The sequence below is a fragment of the Rhinopithecus bieti genome, unplaced genomic scaffold, assembly GCF_001698545.2.
Source record: "Rhinopithecus bieti isolate Rb0 unplaced genomic scaffold, ASM169854v2 scaffold_1306, whole genome shotgun sequence".
NCBI lineage: Eukaryota > Metazoa > Chordata > Mammalia > Primates > Cercopithecidae > Rhinopithecus > Rhinopithecus bieti.
Genome location: NW_016803658.1, coordinates 1,786,329 through 1,806,709, shown reverse-complemented (window position 1 = coordinate 1,806,709; position 20,381 = coordinate 1,786,329). Strand labels below are relative to the sequence as shown.

At 36.2% G+C, this 20,381-nt stretch overlaps 1 protein-coding gene across 1 annotated transcript in view; it reads right to left on the bottom strand.

The window, feature by feature from the left end:
* LOC108544435 (cTAGE family member 5) overlaps nucleotides 1-20,381 on the bottom strand; it is a 120,668-nt gene that overhangs the window by 22,620 nt on the left and 77,667 nt on the right. The window contains 7 exon segments of the mRNA XM_083287454.1: nucleotides 4,458-4,616; nucleotides 9,964-10,092; nucleotides 11,717-11,799; nucleotides 13,019-13,086; nucleotides 15,337-15,372; nucleotides 16,218-16,278; nucleotides 17,508-17,609. Of these exon segments, the coding sequence (XP_083143580.1) occupies nucleotides 4,458-4,616; nucleotides 9,964-10,092; nucleotides 11,717-11,799; nucleotides 13,019-13,086; nucleotides 15,337-15,372; nucleotides 16,218-16,278; nucleotides 17,508-17,609 (638 nt within the window).

The following is a 20,381-nucleotide window of genomic DNA, read 5'->3' as shown; positions in this document are numbered from 1 at the left end:
AAAAAAAAAAAAAAAAAAAAAAACTATATTAATCTTTAATTAATTAAAAGACACAGACTGGCAAATTGGATAAAGGGTCAAGACCCATGGGTGTACTGCATTCAGGAGACCCATCTCATGTGCACAGATACGCATATGCTCCAAATAAAGGGATGGAGAAAGATTTACCAAGCAAGTGGAAAGCAAAAAAAAAAGCAGGGGTTGCAATCCTAGTCTCTGGTAAAACAGACTTCAAACCAACAAAGATCAAAAAAGACAAAGAAGGGCATTACATAATGGTAAAGGGATCAATGCAACATGAAGAGCTAACTATCCTAAATATATATATACCCAATACAGGAGCACCCAGATTCATAAAGCAAGTTCTTAGAGACCTACAAAGAGATTTACGCTCCCACACAATAATAGTGAGAGACTTTGACACCCCACTGTTAATGTTAGATCAACGAGACATAAAATTAACAACAATATTCAGGACTTGAATTCAGCTCTGGACCAAGCAGACCTAATAGACATCTACAGAACTCTCCACCCCAAATCAATAGAATATACATTTTTCTCAGTGCCACATAGCACTCATTCTAAAATTGACCGCATATTTGGAAGTAAAACACTCCTCAGCAAATGCAAAAGGACAGAAATCATAACAAACAGTCTCTCAGACCACAGTGCAATCAAATTGGAACTCAGGATTAAGAAACTCACTCAAAACCGCACAACTACATGGAAACTGAACAACCTGCTCCTGAATGACTAGTAGGTAAATAATAAAATTAAGACAGAAATAAACACGTTATTTGAAACCAATGAGAACAAAGTCACAACACACCAGAATCTCTGGGACACAGCTAAAGCAGTGTTTAGAGGGAAATTTATAACACTAAAATGCCCACAGGAGAAAGCGGGAAAGATCTAAAATCAACACCCTAACATCACAATTAAAAGAACTACAGAAGTAAGAGCAAAGGAATTCAAAAGATAGCAGAAGACAAGAAATAACTAAGATGAGGGCAGAACTGAAGGAGATAAAGACACAAAAAACCCTTCAAAAAATCCGTGAGTCCAGGAGCTGGTGTTCTGAAAAGATTAACAAAATAGATAGACCACTAGCCAGACTAATAAAGAAGAAAAGAGAGAAGAATCAAATAAACACAATAAAAAATCATAAAGGGGAGATCACCACTGATCCCACAGAAATACAAACTACCATCAGAGAATACTATAAACAACTCTACGTGAACAAACAAGAAAACGTAGAAGAAACGGATAAATTTCTGGACACATACACCCTCCCAAGACTAAACCAGGAGGAAGTCGAATTTCTGAATAGATTAATAACAAGTTCTGAAATTGAGGTAGTAATTAATAGCCTACCAACCAAAAAAAGACCGGGACTAGACGGATTTACAGTCGCATTCTACCAGAAGTACAAAGAGGAGCTGGTACCATTCCTTCCGAAACTATTCCAAACAAGAGAAAAAGAGGGACTCCTCCCTAACTCATTTTATGAGGTCAGCATCATCCTGATACCAAAACCTGGCAGAGACACAACAAAAAAAGAAAATTTCAGGCCAATACCTCTGATGAACATTGATGCAAAAATCCTCAACAAAATACTGGGAAACCAATCAAGCAGCACATTAAAAAGCTTATCCACCACCATAAAGTCAACTTCATCCCTAGGATACAAGGCTGGTTCAAAATATGCAAATCAATAAACGTAATCCATCACATAAACAGAACCAATGACAAAAACCACAACATTATCTCAATAGATGCAGAAAAGACCTTCGATAAAATAAATGCTAAAAAAAAAAAAACTCAATAAACTAGGTAGTGATGGAACGTATTTCAAAATAGTAAGAGCTATTTATGACAAACTCATAGGCAGTATCATACTGAATGGGCAAAAGCTGGAAGCATTCCCTTTGAAAACCAGCACAAGATAAGGATGCCCTCTCTCACCACTCCTATTCAACATAGTATTGGAAGTTCTGGCCAGGGCAATCAGGCAAGAGAAATAAATAAAGGGTATTCAAATAGGAAGAGAAGAAGTCAAGTTGTCTTTGTTTGCAGATGACATGATTGTGTACTTAGAAAACCCCATCAACTCAGCCCAAATACTCCTTAAGCTAATAAGCAACTTCAGCAAAGTCTCAGGATACAAAATTAATGCGCAAAAATGACAGGCATTCCTACATACCAATAACAGACAGAGAACCAAATCATGACCAAACTCCCATCCGCTACACTACTACAAAGAGAATAAAATACCTAGGAATACAACTTACAAGGGATGTGAAGGACCTCTTCAAGGAGAACTACAAACCACTGCTCAAGGAAGTAAGAGAAGACACAAACAAAAGAAGAAACATTCCATGCTCATGGATAAGAAGAATCAATATCGTGAAAATGGCCATATTACCCTAACTAACTTACAGATTCAATGCTATTCCCATCAAGCTACAACTGACTTTCTTCACAGAATTAGAAAAAACTACTTTAAATTTCATATGGAACCAAAAATAGCTCATATAGCCAAGACAATCCAAAGCAAAAAGAACTAAGCTGGAGGCATCATGCTACCTGACTTCAATCTATACTACAAGGCTACAGTAATCAAAACAGCATGGTACTGGTATCAAACCAGATACATAGACCAATGGAACAGAACAGAGGCCTCGTAACACCACACATCTACAAGCATCTGATCTTTGACAAACCTGACAAAAACAACCAATGGGGAAAGGATTCCCTATTTAATAAATTGTGTTGGGAAAACTGGCTAGCCAGATGCCAAGAACTGAAACTGGACCCTTTCCCTACACCTTATACAAAAATTAACTCAAGATGGATTAAGGATTTAAACGTAAGAACTAAAACCATAAAAACCCTACAAGAAAACCTAGGCAATACCATTCAGGACATAGGCATAGGTAAAGACTTCATGACTAAAACAACAAAAGCAATGGCAACAAAAGCCAAAATTGACAAATGAGATATAATTAAAGAGCTTCTGCATAGCAAAAGAAACTATCATCAGAGTGAACAAGCAATCTACAGAATCGGAGAAAATTTCTGCAATCTATCCATCTGACAAAGGGCTAATATCCACGATCTACAAGCAACTTAAATTTACAAGAAAAAAAGCAAACAACCCCATCAAAAAGTAGGTGAAGGATGTGGGCGAAGGATATGAACAGACACTTTCAAAAGAATACATTTATGCAGCCAACAAACATATGAAAAAAAGCTCATCATCACTGGTCATTACAGAAATGCAAATCAAAACCACAATGAGATACCATCTCATGCCAGTCAGAATGGCAATCATTAAAAAGTAAGGAAACAACAGATGCTGGAGACGATGTGGAGAAATACGAACGCTTTACACTGTTGGTGGGAGCATAAGTTAGTTCAACCATTGTGGAAGACAGTGCAGTGATTCCTCAAGGATCTAGAACTAGAAATACCATTTGACCCAGCAATCCCATTACTGGGTATATACCCAAAGCATTATAAATCATTCTACTATAAAGACACATGCACAAGTATGTTTACTGCAGCACTGCTCACGATAGTAAAGACTTGGAACCAACCCAAATGCCCATCAATGTCAGACTGGATAAAGACAATGTGGCACATACACACCACAGAATACTATCCAGCCATAAAAAAGAATGAGTTCATGTCCTTTGCAGGGACATGAATGAAGCTGGAAACCATCATTCCCAGCAAACTAATACAGGAACAGAAAACCAAACACATGTTCTCACTCATAAGTGGGAGTTGAATAATGAGAACATATGGGCACAGAGAGAGGAACATCACACACCCGGGCCCGTCTGGGGGTAGGGGGCCAGGGGAAAGATAGCATCAGGAGAAATACCTAATGTAGATGATGCAGCTGTTAGAACAGCAGTTATTATCTTATTTCAAGATATTCTGCTGTCACTCTTCTGGTAAATATATTTACTTTGGAAAGATAAAATGGTCAGTGAAAAAAGACAATTACAAAAGAGGGTGAATGGTACAACTGCACAGAGTGATTAAAAGAATTTGAATAGCTATGTGTATAAATGTATACCCAAAAAAATCTCTAAAAGATATATACCTACAACTAAATTCTGGGAAGGACACACTAAGATGACAAAAGGGATTTTTCACTTCTTTATACATTTCTGTGTTGTTTGGATTTTCTAAAGTAAACATGCATTATTACCTCTATAAGCAACAAAGCAATAAAAACATTCCATTGAGGGAGAAAACAGCTTTCTATAATATGAACAATTACCTCCAATCATTCTGTTTAGATTACTTATCATTGTTGTTTTCAAAAATGTATGATGATATTTCCTAAGAGAAAACAAACATATACTCCTCTCTTCTTCCATTCCTGTGTATTCCACATCCCAGCTGCCTTTCAAAGAGAAATAATAACTACTGTCTTTACATACCTGGTGGAGGAAACATCATCCTACGGTCCTGTTCCCATGGAGGTGACAGAGACCCAGTGTCAGAGGGAGCCCTATGAGGATCGGTTAGCCTATCACAGCTTGATTCTCCTCTTTCATTGGTAATCTGATGGTCCAGAGGATTCCCTGGGCCTCTTGAGCCTAATTAAAGAAAAAAACATACAAATCTGTTTCATCTTAACAAGTCTTATATGCTTGTTTTACACATAAAATCAGTGGTTAAATCATAAGTTATAAATATGAAGTCTGAAAAATAAGGGTATAGAAAGTAAATTGCTATGATTCCTATGCCAGATGTAACAGGATAATTATAAACTAATTATAAGAAATAATTAAATAAAAAATATAAAATAAATAAAAAATAAAATATTTAAAATAAGTATAAAAATAAATGATTAAATAAAAATATAAACGATTTTGCTGCTTAAACTAATATGTCAATAGTCCAAATGAGCATGATCCCTTTAAAACAGTCATCTTAGCAGTTCTATATCTATTTTAGTATTTTTGCTACTATTTAAAGTATTTTTCAGAAAACTCTTTTGGAAATGCACTCAGATTAACTAAAGAGCCATGTAAAAAATTGCATCTCAAAGTTAAAACATGACTCTCTACTTCTGTCCAAATTCACTGAATAGTGTTAGGAGTCAATGAGAAGATAAAAAAGATAAATACTTCTGCCCAAAAATGGTTTTAAGTAGCCTGATTTAAAACATTATGTACAACAGATAAATTGGCACTAAATGGCTTTTAGTAATTTCTAAATATCAAATTCACATTCAAAAGGAGAATTCATAAGTTCTGAAGACAAGTCTAAAATAATAGTTTCAGAAACAACAGCACTGTTGAAATAATCACTTTAAATGAGCTAACATCCATTTTGGATAAGAAAATCTGGTATGTTTACATTTATAAAGGGTGGTAATTTTAAAGTTCCCTTCTTAACGACCACAGAAAAGATAGTACCTTAATTAAAAACCCACATTCAGGGCGGGGCGCAGTGGCTCACGCCTGTAATCCCAGCACTTTGGGAGGCCAAGGAGGGTGGATCACCTGAGATCAGAAATTCAAGACCAGCCTGGCCAACGTGGTGAAACCCTGTCTCTACTAAAAGTACAAAAATTAGCCGGGCATGGTGGCAGGTGCTGTAATCCCAGCTACGAGGGAGGCTGAGGCAGGAGAATGGCTTGAACTCAGGAGGAGGAGGTTGCAGTGAGCCAAGATAGTGCCACTGCACTCCAGCCTGGGTGACAGAGTGAGAACCCATCTCAAAAAAAAAACAAAAAACAAAACCCATATTCAGTTAAAATGGAAAAGACAAATAAAAAAAATTTTGGCCGGGCGTGGTGGTTCATGCCTGTAATCCCAGCACTTTGGGAGATGGAGGCAGGCGGATCACAAGATCAGGAGATCGAGATCACCCTAGCTAACATGGCGAAACCCTATCTCTACTAAAAATACAAAAACTTAGCCGGGCATGGTGGCGGGCACCTGTAATCCCAGTTACTTGGGAGGCTGAGGCAGAAGAATGGCGTGAAGCAGGAAGGCAGAGCTTGCAGTTAGCCAAGATCGCGCCACTGCACTCTAGTCTAGACAACAGAGCGAGACTCCGTCTCAAAAAAAAAAAAAAATTTAACATTCAATAAAATACATTAATACCTCATTTATGTGTCATTGAGAGGGAAAAGGGGGGTCTTCTCAAAATTGTATTGTCCAGGAAACAAAAGCTTATTATTCTCAAGGAATAGCTTTAAAAAAAATCTTTTTCTGAGACAAGGTCTCACTCTGTTGCCTAGACTGGAGTGCAGTGGTGCGATTCTCAGCTCACTGCAACCTCCACCTACTGGGCTCAAGCAATTCTCCCACCTCAGCCTTACAAGTAGCTGGGACAACAGGCATGTGCCACCACACTTCGCTAATTGTTGTATTTTTTGTGGATACAGGGTTTTGCTGTGTTGCCCAGGCTGGTCTCGAACTCCTGGGCTCAAACAGTCCCACCACCTTGACCTCCCAAAGTACTAGGATTATAGGTGTAAGCCACTGCACCCAGCGGACAATTTTTTTTCAATAGAAGCCTAACTAAAATAGCCAGGCGCAATGGTTCATGCCTGTAACCCTAGCACGCTGGGAGGCTGAGGTGGGTGGATCACCTGAGGTGAGGAGTTCGAAACCAGCCTGGCCAACATGGTGAAACCCCATCTCTACTGAAAATACAAAAATTAGCTGGGTGTAGTGGGACATGCCTGTAATCCCAGCTACTCAGGAAGCTGAGGAACAAGAATCGCTTGAACCTGAGAGAAAGGGGTTGCAGTGAACCGAGATCATGCCACTGCACTCCAGCCTGGGCAACACAGTGAGACTCTATCTCAAAAAAATAAAAAATAAAAAAAGAAGTCTAACAAAAATTCTTATTCTATTTCAGTACCTCCTTTAAGAGAACAAACCAAAATTAATTTTAACTTTTCTTGGTAACTAGTACAAATCAGCATAAGCATTCAAGTTTAATATATAGTAATCTTTAAAACAAATTTTCCATCTACTCCCTTTAGTAGAATCAGATCAACTGACTTTTACATCAGGAGGTAAACTATCATTTTGCCTTATGAGTATACGTTCTATCAGATTCCCCAAATCTTTCCTTCTCGCTTCTTCATCCTAATAATTAGCTCATTAGAAGAAGAAGGCTGGGAAAGCAGAAAATGTGCAAGCTGTCAGTTAGGCAGAGTTCATATGGAATGAAGCACAGATATTTAAAGGAGACATTCAAAGGCTTTTCCTCCTGATTGCTTACTTCCAGAAGACCAAAGTTACAGGTCAACTGACTACCCAGTGAAAATTACAAACCTAAAAATGCTAATGGTTAAAGTTTTCTATTCAAACCAAGTTACATACAATTTACTCCAAGAAGAAATTGTTTCACTCGTACTCAATATTATTCAAATATACCACTCACCCAAACTTCAAATTAAAAAGATAATAAAAGTAAGGAAAACAACAGGTACTCTCCATCCTCCTTTGGTGGATCACAGAAAGTTTTAGTTCAAATCAACTCTGTAAGACCCGATGACAACTTACCTAGAACTTCTGTAGCTTTTTAAACAAATAGTAAAACACCCTTGCAGATAATCTAAACACACTGTATGTTTAAATTAAATAGGAGAGGAAAGAGGAGAAATCAAATGTAAATTTTAATCATTCCAAATATTCAACTGACTACAAGCAATCCTTGACTTATGTAATTCAATTTCCAGTGATTCATGTTTGCAGTTTAGCCAATTATACCCTTATTTCTAGGGCACTGTTTTTTCAGACTGCTAGCTCCTATTCATTTGTGATGTGTGAAGTTTAAAAAATAATACTAATTAAGATTAAATTAATGAAACGGGATAAAACTGAAAAGAAAGCATCAAAACTGTAATGGTAAGTACTATTTCATGTAGCTGGTTTCAATTATATTTCAATCATATTTATGTTGGTGTACAATATGACATGATATAAAATAAATTTCTTAATGTAAGTCAAGGTAAAAAATGGAGGGGTGGGAGTGGACTTAGATAACTAAGTCCTAAGCTTGCAGCAGACATGTTAATATCAAAATCAGTCCCTTTCCTGAAGTGCTCAATGCAAAGCCTCCCTAAGGCTCTAAGTATCAGTCTATAGGGCAGTCCCTTTCCCTAGGAGCTTCCAGTTCAAAATCAACACAAGCAAAGGCTCTGTAGGGACCCCAGGCTGTGGCCCAATCTACTGGGGGGACTGGGAGGTGGACAGGAACAGTTCTAAGTGAAGCACAATGAGGGTGGAAAAAGAGGATACAAACAGGATATGGGCAAAGGGAGAATATCTCATGAACACAGAGTAGAAAGTTGATTTTCTCATATTCTTTGAAGGCAATTCCAAAGGAAGAGTTCCAAAAATATTTGGAATAATGGCAGCTTCAACTAACAAGTACACAGACTTCCTACTATTTAGATGAGTAATATCCATCTGTGTATACGAACTTTGATTTGTTGTATTTAATTTGGTGTTTTTGTTTAGATTCATTAATTTATGTTCTTATCTCAAATTCAATCTGGTAAAATCACTGATACAAAGGATGGGAATGTTTCACTGGTGAAGAATGCCATTAACTCTTATAAAACACATACTTGGAACTGAAAATGTAAGACTTCTGATTTTGAAATAAATAGGGCTCTATATCTTTGAATTTCGACACAAATTAAGGGAAAACTTTAAAGCAACTTGACAAAGAAAGTATGGTGAGAGATCAAAAAAGGAAAACTCCAGGTACACAGGAGTTTTCAAAGGTAATAGGGCCTTTTGTAACACCAGGGCGATGCTGATGAGATAAATGTAGAATAGCTAATGATTCGGCCTGAGGTACCTACAGAAATTCTCAACAACATACAAGGGGGTGACAGCGGACAACTGTGGCTTGGTTTCCCAACGTTTTTTTTTTTTTCTTTTCTGAGATGGAGTCTCGCTCTGTTGCCAGGGTGGAGTGCAGTGGTACTATCTTGGCTCACTACAACCTCTGCCTTCTCGGTTCAAGCAATTCTCCTGCTTCAGCCTCATGAGTAGCTGGGACTACAGGCGCCCACCACCACACCTAGCTTATTTCTGTATTTTTAGTAAAGACAGGGTTTCACCATGTTGGCCAGGATGGTCTCGATCTCTTGACCTCATGATCTGTCCCCTTCAGCTCCCAAAATACTGGGATTACAGGCATGAGCCAACACGCCCGGCCCCCAGTGTATTAACAAATGATGTAGACCACAGTAAAGGTTCCCATCAAAATTCTAATGTTTCATCAAAATATAGTTTTATGGTGGTTCACACCTGTAATCCCAGCACTTTGGGAGGCTGAGGCGGGTGGATCACCTAAGGTGAGAAGTTCGAGACCAGCCTGGCCAGCCAACGTGGCAAAACCCGTTTCTACTAAAAATACAAAAAAAATTAGCCAGCAATGGTGGCGTGTGCCTGTAATCCCAGCTACTTGGGAGGCTGAGGCAGGAGAATCGTTTGAACCTGGGAGGCAGAGGTTGCAGCGAGCCGAGATCGCGCCACTGCACTCCAGCTGAGCAACAAGAGCGAAAACTGTCTCAAAAAAAAAAAAAAAAATTACATATATATACATACACATATATAATTTTATGCTAGGTTATACTGTTACTTTATTTCATGTGGTCTTATAAAATTTTATATTACATCATGTAATATATAGTTTTAAGAAGTCAAAATATGGTTTAAAAAGATACGTATCAAGTCCTTGATCAAAATGTTATCTAATATAGCACTGTTTCTAAGAGAAAAATACATCAAAATTAGGTATCATAGAGATCCTTTTCCAAATAAAAGTTATTTACAATAAGTGCAAGGAATGCCTGTATTTTCCAAATGTTTATTTTACAGATCATTTTTAAGGTAAGTTGAAATGAAAATATAAAGTAAGGAAGAAATCTAGAGTAATAAAGATGTTTAAACAATATACCTCTTCCTCCTCCCCCTGGAAGCAAAGGTGAGAGTCTGAGTGGACCCTCCAACAAAGTTGGAGGAGAGAGAAAAGCTCTCGTTTCAGATGAAGGCCGACCCAATGGTGAGGGACCATATGGGGAATGCTCTGGAATAATTAAAACAGCATATTTAAATTCATAGTTTCACTTAGCTACACTATAGAGTTAGAATCCCATTTCAACAATTACCATCAGGTCATCCTATTGCCAATTTAAGTTTAATCTATGTCCTGAATGTATCCTTTGATTTTGCTAATATAGAACAGAATTAAATATAGACCCTGGTGTTTTCAATATTTGTCTACCAGACACTTTAACCAATAAAAACATCAACCTATTGGGAATTAATACACTTAAACAATCATTTATATTAAGAAGGGATATTGGAGATATATTTTAGAATTATAGCAGCATAAAGTTAGATTTTTGGGGGGTTGTTTTTACTGGCAGTATGCATCCGGACATTTCAGCTAGTGAGAGTTGCAACACAGAATTACTCAGTTTAAATCAGGGCCAGGTAGGCTGTATTGGGCCACGAATTGTTTAAATAATGCTCAGATTATGAAGAGGAGAAAAATGCATAGAATACTTTGAAACAAGATTACAACTTACTTTTGATTCATTACCACTAAGTCAGTTTACAAATACTAATTTATCAAATAAATCACTTAATCTATAATCTATACAGCCAAGACACCTACCACTTTACAAACTTTACCACTCTCAAATAATGGTTTTGTTTCCAAAGTCAAAATCAAAACAAAATACAAACAAAACCACCAAAATAACATTTCTAAAACATGTTAAATGTAAAACATGAGTGTAGCTGGTATAATATTCAAACCAGCTACAAGAAAAGATCAAAGCATTATCTACCCTCCTTGAAACTTTGTGTTGGCTTCAAACAAAAAAAAAATCCTTCTGTATACTTCACCCCAATCCAAACTTTACTACCTGAAATTCGTAATAATCTAATATTTTTTAAAAGTAGAAATACTTTAATTTTAATGAAATTTTACTCTCAAAAGTGATTTTTATACTTTCCAAAGTTATTAAAATGAAATTCTACCTATATATATATTTATTTTTCACTACCTTAGAAGCTTCATTCCAATTCAACCAAAATTATTATGAAAAAATTTAAAGTGTTTGCAATAGTTTGAGATCATTGCAGACCCTAACTCAACAATGGACAGAAATATTAAATATATCTTACACAAAAAAAAAATTGGTCCTCCCTTGAAGGTAATTAAAGCAATCAAAACTCAGATTGAGTTTTCCCCACATTTTAAATTAATACTTTTAAATAATTAAAAACTATTTTTTAATTATCAAACAAGCAAATTCCAACTATAGTTAATATATAAACAGTCACAATGCTATTCCAGGTAAGCATTCCTTATTCATTCAATCTCCTAGAAAATTGTTAATGAATACCTTACTATGTGCCAAGCACCTGGCTTTTCAAGCTCAAGGCACTAAATATATATCATCTCACAAAATTCCACTGAGAAATAAAAGCAACAATAATTTTCATTATTGCACAGGAAACAAAACCTAGAAACTTGTGAGTCTATGAGAAAGCTTAGACTAGAACCTTGGTTCTAAAATCTAAAATATTTATATAAATAACAGTGTTAATTAACTTACACTAATAGAAACTATACGTGCAATATATATATATATATAATATGTATTTTAAATGAGGGGTTAAAAAAAAAAAAAGACTACCTCTGCCAAATGCTGTATTTGGAACATCAAGTGCATAAGGATCTTTTTCTAAAAGTTCAAATTTAAACTCTGTTTCAGTTAATCTGCAAATAAAGAACAAACATCTCTAAGTTACTCATCCAAGAGAAGCACCACAAGAAAAAAATGCCTCTACCAAGTACAAGCTACTCTTCACTATCTTAATATCTACACAGAACAAACAGATCCTCTAAAATTTATTATTCTGACCAAAACACTTTTATCTCCCACTGCTTATTAACTAGGGTAACCAGTTTCTTGCTGCCCTAGGGATGGTGATGTTTTGTGGAGCCTTACAATTGTTTTATTTCTTCTTCAAAACTAGACTACCATGAGTGCCGTATCACAGAATCCAAATTTTTGAAATACAAGAGTCCTCCAAGGTCAACCAGTTCAAGTCTATCACTTTACAACTAAGGAAATTGAGGCTAGGAGTTTAAATGATTTATTCACAACGAAAGTGCCAGGATTAAGACATAGAGTTCCTGGCTTTGAGTCATGTATGCTTTCCATTGTAATGTGACATTCATGATTCCAGTTATAACACTGGAAATCCCATTAATTTGTCCTACTATCTTACTCGTAAACGTTTTACCCTACAAATGTGACATTTTAAAAGAATCTTGTTTCTAGTTCTTAATCATAAGATATAAAATAAAACATTTAATAATTTGATTTTAATTTCTGAGACCAGAAAAGACAAGCAAGAGGACTGAAAACTAATATTGGATAATGTTAACAGTACATTGTGACAAGAAATTATAACATTCTAAGAAGACTGTTATAATCTTCATAGAAAAGCACTTACTCTTCCCTGCTATTCTATATTGTAGACTTTTATTCTACGTTTCATTTTATTGTAAAACAATGTCAGCCAATACTACAAAACCAGGAAATGAGAGAAATTAGTGAATATTATCCTATCTACTTATCCATTAAAAGAGGCTGATATTCTCGGCATTACTATGTCAGAGAGATTCATCCTTTCGCTTTCCATCCATTTTTACCTCCATCCATCTACATTGGTTTAAAGAAATTTTTTAGCTATAATTTTTGCAGAAGGATCTGTTAACAGTTTCCTCCAAGTGCCACTTCAGTGACCTGGGACAAGTACTTCAACAAACAAAAAAAAACTAGACATTCCTATTAAAACTAATAGATATCTCACGAGATATGCTGGATTCACTGTAAGTTTTCTTACTTAACCTTATAAAAGTATTACCTAATTAATGAAATAACGTAAGAATAATAACTAATTTTAAATGTTCCCACTAACATACTTACTTTTGTCTGTTGTGAGCATTTTCTTTCCTTAAATCATTGAGGTTTCTTTCAGCATTCCGAGCTGCCAACTTCAAGAAAATAACACATTTAAAAAATACATTTATATAAACTTAAAACATAAGCATAAACATGTCAATATAAACACTCATAAATTAAAAAATATATATATATATATATATCACAACAATGGTATACAAATCATAATCACTTAAGTAAGAAAAAGTGTAAGATCTGGACTCTGAAAGATCAGAATTTCTGTATCTACTCTTTACCCTCTAGTTATATGACCTTAGGCTGTTTCCTCATCTATAAATCTGTATTATAATACCTACTTTACAGAGTTACTGAGTAGATTGAACAAGTAATGTATGTAAAAGGCTAAGTACAGTGCCTAGAACACAAGAGATTTTAATAAACATCCTATCTTTTTATTATTGTAATTGAGACTTTATTATCCCCCACCCTCAAATCTCTAAAGTTGACAGTTTGAGCCATGTCCTCATCCCCATCCATCCTGGGGTCAAACATTCAGAGCCTCATGGACTCTAAACTCAGCCAGTCTGGGTTCTATCTGATTGGGTGATTAGTTCCTTGAAACGAACACTTTTTCCCTAAAAAACAAGTTAAACTCTGTTACCACATGACTTTTCAGAAACTAATATGAGCCTCTCCTATTAACTGTCTTCTGCCCAGACCCCAGTTTGCTCCTGTGGGTAGCTCAGCTCTGGAGCGTGTGACAAGCTACTGCTCAGTGTCACTTTCATTCCCTCTACCAATCCCAATTCAGCTAAAAACACACCTTGTCTGTGGAGCTTCTCCCAGGTGACCTTCCTGATACATAATTCTTTAGCCTGTGGTTCCTTGGGTTTTCCTGCCTGCCCTGTGTTCTAGAACACGTGAGGACAGATATATCCTAGGTTGTCATCTGGCTGTCCTGGATCTGTATATCCAACTGCTTAACTGTCTCTTTGTAGCCTCTACCCATGTCGTCTGAGATAACCTTTACTTTAGGAGACTTTAATAAATATGCAGGGGTGAGGAAGGGATGTGGAATTGTTACCTCTGGGTCTCAGCATATTCCCTTCTTGTCCATTGTTGTCTGTGGTTTTTATTCTAATCTTTACAAGTCAGTGTCCCTCTAAGATCTGTAAGATGTTCCTGCTGCCCTTCCAGAAACAGCCTTCTTACCAACTTACCCTGGGACTGTGTGTGGACCTCTCCATCTTCAAAGAGTAATCTACTTCTAAGTATTTTACAAGTGGTGAGGAGTGGTTAACCAAATTCATCTCCAAGCCCAGCTTAATTCAGTAACAAATTTTCATTTGAACCCTCAATACCAAAGCATACAGAATCTTACAACTGAGGAGGACCTAATCTCTCACCCTACCTAATAGGTGAGATACCTCTCAACATATCTAATCTCTCACCCTAGGTGGGAATCTCCACTCCAACATGTCTAAGAAACATCTACCAAGTTTCACTATAACAATAACAACAGTTAACATTCACTGAATGTATACTGTGTGTCAGGCATTTGGCAACAACCTTACATGAATTTAATCATCCCAATAACCCTATGAAATAGGTACTATTGATATCTCTATCTTACAGATAAGAAAACTGATGATAGGTGATGGAGCCAGGACACCAGCCAAGACAGCCTAATTCCAGACTCCATGTATTCACCCACTGTGCAAACTGCCTACTGTTGAAGACTCCTAGTGACAAAGGCCAGTTATTACAACAGTCCTATATGTTAGAGTGTCTTTCTTATAATTAGTCAAAATCTGCATCCTTATCACTTCCCCACACAGTCAGTTCCTCTGGAGCACTGATACACTATTTCTCATGATGACCCTTTTCTTAATGTGTACCCAGTAATTCAACACTGAGAATCAGGTAACAGAACTTGGACTTTTAGAACTAGAAGGGGCTTTGAAGATCACTTAATCTAATCCCATCGTTACACAAATGAGGAAATAGACCCAAAGAATTTTAAGTACCTTGTCCACAACTAATCAGTGGCAATTTAGTGCCCTGAAACAATCAATCCATGATTATATCACCTTCCCCATGGAGCATAAACTCCTTTCAAAGAAGCAATGTGATAAAAGCAAAGAAGGAAAAATCAAATTTTTTGAATAACTGTGTTGGAACAAACTGTTTAGTTCACAAGGAACGTAATTTCACTACTTGTAAAATTAAAAGAAACTGATTTTTTAGAATACCATATTTTCATCTAATTTAAATAAGCAACATACCTTCTGAAAAAAAAAATACAATTTGACAAAAGAGACTTAAGGAAATTTAAAACTTACCCAATTATCATGTGCTTTTTTCTCATGGGAAATAATCTGAAAAGAAAGTAATTAAAATGCCACTAACAATTATTTTCTTAAGTAAAAGACATTCATATCTACCACTATGATGTAGCTCACAACTCAAAAATATCCCAAGCATCTCTGAAGAGTAGGCAACATTTTCAAAGCAAATTTTCATATATAATCTATTATATTTTAAAACAAAAAATGAATGTAAAGACAATTACATTTTTTGTCTAGTAAACTTTTACTTTATGCAATAATCAACAGGAATTGCCAGTTAACATATAACTAGCCTGACTCAGTATGAGACCCCACTGTTGATACACGTTTATGTGATGCACTCTACCTTCTCAAAGCAGCAGGAGATATGGCAATTTTATTTTTTTGAGACGGAGTCTCAGTCTGTCACCCAGGCTGGAGTGCAAGTGACACAATCTCAGCTCACTGCAACCTCTGCCTCCAGGGTTCAAGCGATTCTCCCGCCTCTCCCTCCCAAGTAGCTGAGATTACAAGCATGCGTCAACATACCTGGCTAACTTTTGTTTTTGTTTTTGTTTTGTTTTTTTTAGTAGAGACAGGGTTTTGCCATGTTAGCCAGGCTGGTCTCGAACTCCTGACCTCAAATGATCCACCCACTTCAGCTTCCCAAAGTGCTGGGATTACAGGCGTGAGCCACTGCACCCAGCCAATATGGCAATTTTAAATAAGATTTCTTATCCCAGAATCTTTGGCTCCTGGGAAGTGTCCCACAGCCACATGCGACACCTCAAAAGAGGTGTACAACTGGTAATTATATTCCTGCATCAATTCAAACAAACCAGAATTGTTTTCATTTATACACACACACATATATATACACACACACATATATATACCTGCCCTTGATAAGAATGAATAGTTCTCTCCAATTCTTCTTCAAGATCTTTGGCTCGCTTTCTAAATGGAATGAGTAATTATTCTACTATTAACATATAATACGAAATGACAGAACATACTCTCTACTAAAAAATATTTATTAAAAAACCCGGAATAATCACCTCTGAGAGGTTCTACAGTAAATTTTTTCCTAAAGTAATTTTAACATTGATTACAACATAATACTACTACTTGAGTTTACCTAAACCAAAAGTCAAGCAAATATTTATGTGGTATATTGTGTTGTTTTTATTTTTAAGAAGAATGATCCTAGAAGATTCATTCAGATGTTGGTGGTCATTTTTTTTTTTTTTTAAACAGAGTGTCGCTCTTGTTGCCGAAGATGGAGTGCAGTGGCGCAATCTCGGCTCACTGCAACCTTCGCCTCCAGGGTTCAAGCGATTCTCCTGCCCCAGTCTCCTGAGCAGCTGGGATTACAGGTGCCCGCCACCACGACGGGCTAAATTTTTTGTATTTTTAGTAGAGATGGGGTTTCATCATGTTAGCCAGGCTGGTCTCAGAACTCCTGACCTCAGGTGATCCACCCACCTCGGCCTCCCAAAGTGTCGGGATTACTGGCGTGAGCTACCGCACCCAGCCAGATGTGGGTAGTCTTAACAGAATTCTAGGAAATTAGCAATCGTTGTGAAGTAAAATTTTACTTGTTACTTTTATGAGACTAATAAGATAACTTATTTTGGATAAAACTCAAGCTTACTGAGGTAAAATGAAGTATCACAACTATTCAGGATACGGCTGAATCTTGCCCCTTTTTTTCTCTATATTTTCTATTTCCTGGGATCTAGTAAATCAAACCAAGGTAAAATCTAGATTTATAGTCTTTTAAATACTTCAGAATGCTCTGTGGCTCACTCTTCTTTTTGTGGCACACCTATTGATTCACTAATATTACATATATTCTTCTCCATTTGAACCAATGAGGAAAGACCTTAAAATTAAAATCTATTCATATTGACACTAACATGAAATAGAATTGTCCATATCAACTTTGAGAGATTTTAAAATCGTACAACCTGAAAGAAAACATTTTCCTTTTATATTTTCTGTATAATTGCTGACCAAGAAATCTGAATGAAAAGTGATGAGACAAAAATATATTTTTTTTTTGTCTGTACCACTTGTCAGATTTTAAAATGTTTTCTATTTTCATTTATTATTTTTTCTGGCATTAGGGTTTTTTTGATACTCTTCCCATCCCAATAAAGAAACCGGGAAAACGTATTTAATACCTATAGGTCTCCAGCTCTTCAGTAGCATGGCTGATCTTTTCGTCTACTTTAGAAAGTTTCTCTTCTTTCTCTAACCGGTAATTTTCCTCTACTGTTAATTTCCTTAAAAACAAAAAATGTTTTAATTCTCCTAATACATGTCATAAGATAATCAATTCTATCTTTTTAATTGTATCAAAACTGGTGATTCCTATAAAATGATTTCTAAAATACCACTGAAAACATTACCTACAAGGAAAAAAAAAGTACCTGTATAAACATTCCTGGTGTGAAATTTAATATTAAAAACCGAAATTGTAAAGCATTGTGCCTAATACACAACTACTAACAGTTTCAGGAGTTTTCTATATAAATTTATCTTAAAAACAGGATCAAAGATATATTTAATAAAAACTATTATGACTATCACTTATCAAGTCTTTCTGTATAAACAAGCATGACATTTGCTAGTAAGAAGTCACCAATTAATAAAATGTGTTTCATTAATTTTTATATTGGTTAGTGTTAGGCTTCCAGGTGAGCATACACACACACACACACACACACATAATTATAATTACAATGAACCCAAAGTAAACAGTGGTAGTAGCAGTCCTATTTACTACATCTAGTTCTATTAATAATAACTTATTGAGCCATTAGTATGTGCCAAAAACTGTTCTTAGACTTTTGCATGTATTATTTAATTACCACAACAGCTCTACAAGAAGGGTTGTAGTTATTCCTATTTTACAAAAACGAAAATGAAGCACAGAGAAATCATTAAACCAAGGCCTAGAGCTCATAAGCAGTGACTCTTTTATGCTATAACACCCATGTTGTTTCATTTTACATACTATCATTAATAACCTTGGTCACCCAAGAAACATTTATTGAATACCACAGGAAAACACATTTGGAGTCCTAAATGGGTAACTTCCCTCCGTCATGAATTTTGAGAAGGAACAAAACAAACGACTGAAGAGGTCTTGCAGCATGGCAGTAAATGTTTTGTATTCTACACACTACATTACCTATTGCTTAGAAAGCATTCCCTAAAGTCAATCACATTCATGGACGTTGTAAAAAAAAGAAGTCATCTCCTTAGGAAAAGCACGAAAGTGCGATGGGCACGGATATGAAAGAGAGATGTGCTTTTACAGACCATGTAGACTGAAGATAGCTAGAAATTCTTTGACACCCCTCCTGATAAAAGGTGAGGTCTATATAACTTCCCATTGAATTTGGGTGGGCCTATTAATAATAGAAATTACACTGTGAAAGGAGACCTGATGATATGACTCAAAAATATTGTATCTTGGCCGGGCGCAGTGACTCATGCCTACGGTCCCAGCATTCTCAGAGGCTGAGGCAGGCAGATCATGAGGTCAGGAGTTTTAGACCAGCCTGGCTAACATGGTGAAATCTCGTCTCCCCTAAAAATACAAAAATTAGCCGGGTGTGGTGGCGGGCACCTGTAGTCCCAGCTACTCGGGAGGCTGAGGCAGGAGAATGGCGTGAACCCGGGAAGCGGAGGTTGCAATGAGCCAAGATCGCGCCACTGCACTCCAGCCTGGGGATAGCAGCGAGATTTCATCCCCCCAAAAAAAAGACAAAAGTAACACATCAAGCTTCTAGGTCCTACCATTTCATTTGTTTCCACTATTAAATTTGGGAAAATGGTATATCAGTCATGAAAAACATCACGCCAACATCTAGACTGAACTTAAATTATACTATATGCAGTAAGAATATAAATTTAACATTTCACTGGTACTATCAACTCAATATTTTACTCTGAAGAAGTACCAATGGCATAATTCACTGAATTTCAGTAGCAAGTAGTTTAACATACATATAAGAAGGAAATGTAAAATATTTTAGGAATTTAAAATAATTTCAAACTAATGAATGAAATCATGTGAACAACACACACAACTAGGATACTACTCAGTTTCCTATCCTTTAAAAATCTAAAGAAAATACCTTTTCTTTGAAATGTTAAACATTACTCATCAAAATTCTATAACCAACCATATACTTTTTTGATTCAAAAGATACACTCAAAAATATTTCTTTCACCTCAATCACTTATATCCAAGTTTTACTTTAATACCTTTCATTCTAACCTAAAAAGAAGGGCCCACTCGTAGGTACACTGGCTGAAAACCCTGAGGTTATACTGTAATTCTTCCATTTTGTCAAGTTTATTCTCTTGCATACCCTGAGCAGTCCCAAATGGCCAAAGGTTCATAACAAATAACAACTTTTTAATTGTGAACTGAGTCCAAATCATGACTGAAGTATAGAACTTGGCAGTGAATGAGCCAAGCACTACCCAGTATCCTGATCTCAAAGAAGCATTAGTACTCTCTACCAGTTTCCAAATATATAAAGTAGACTGTCATTATTTGTGCTGGTTACGTTCCATAAAGTCACCATAAATTGTAAATTAGCAAATACTAGATCACTGCTCCCAAGGGTAATACAGGGTTAGCTTCCTGCTATAGCCTCTGGTCACAACAATTTTATCAACCAACCAATATATAACCTTGTTTTTTCTGTGTTTCTGTTTAAAGATACCTTATTTAACATATATTGTTAATTTACTGACATTGAATTCACAGCCAAAAGCACTGTACTTCATGCCTAAACAAAGGTTATCTAACACATGTATTTTCTCTGTAACACACATCACAGCCTTCTTGTGCTTCAAAACACCACATAGCAGTTCAGCACTATGCTTAGGGGACATTTAAAACAGCTTAATCACCAGCAAAAGCATAAAATGTAAAAAATGAGGTACAAATATACGGTAAAAGGACACTTGTTTGCAGAATGAGAGCTGACACAAGAAAGCAGAGCATCGCCTTGTTTGACCTCAGCTGGGAACAT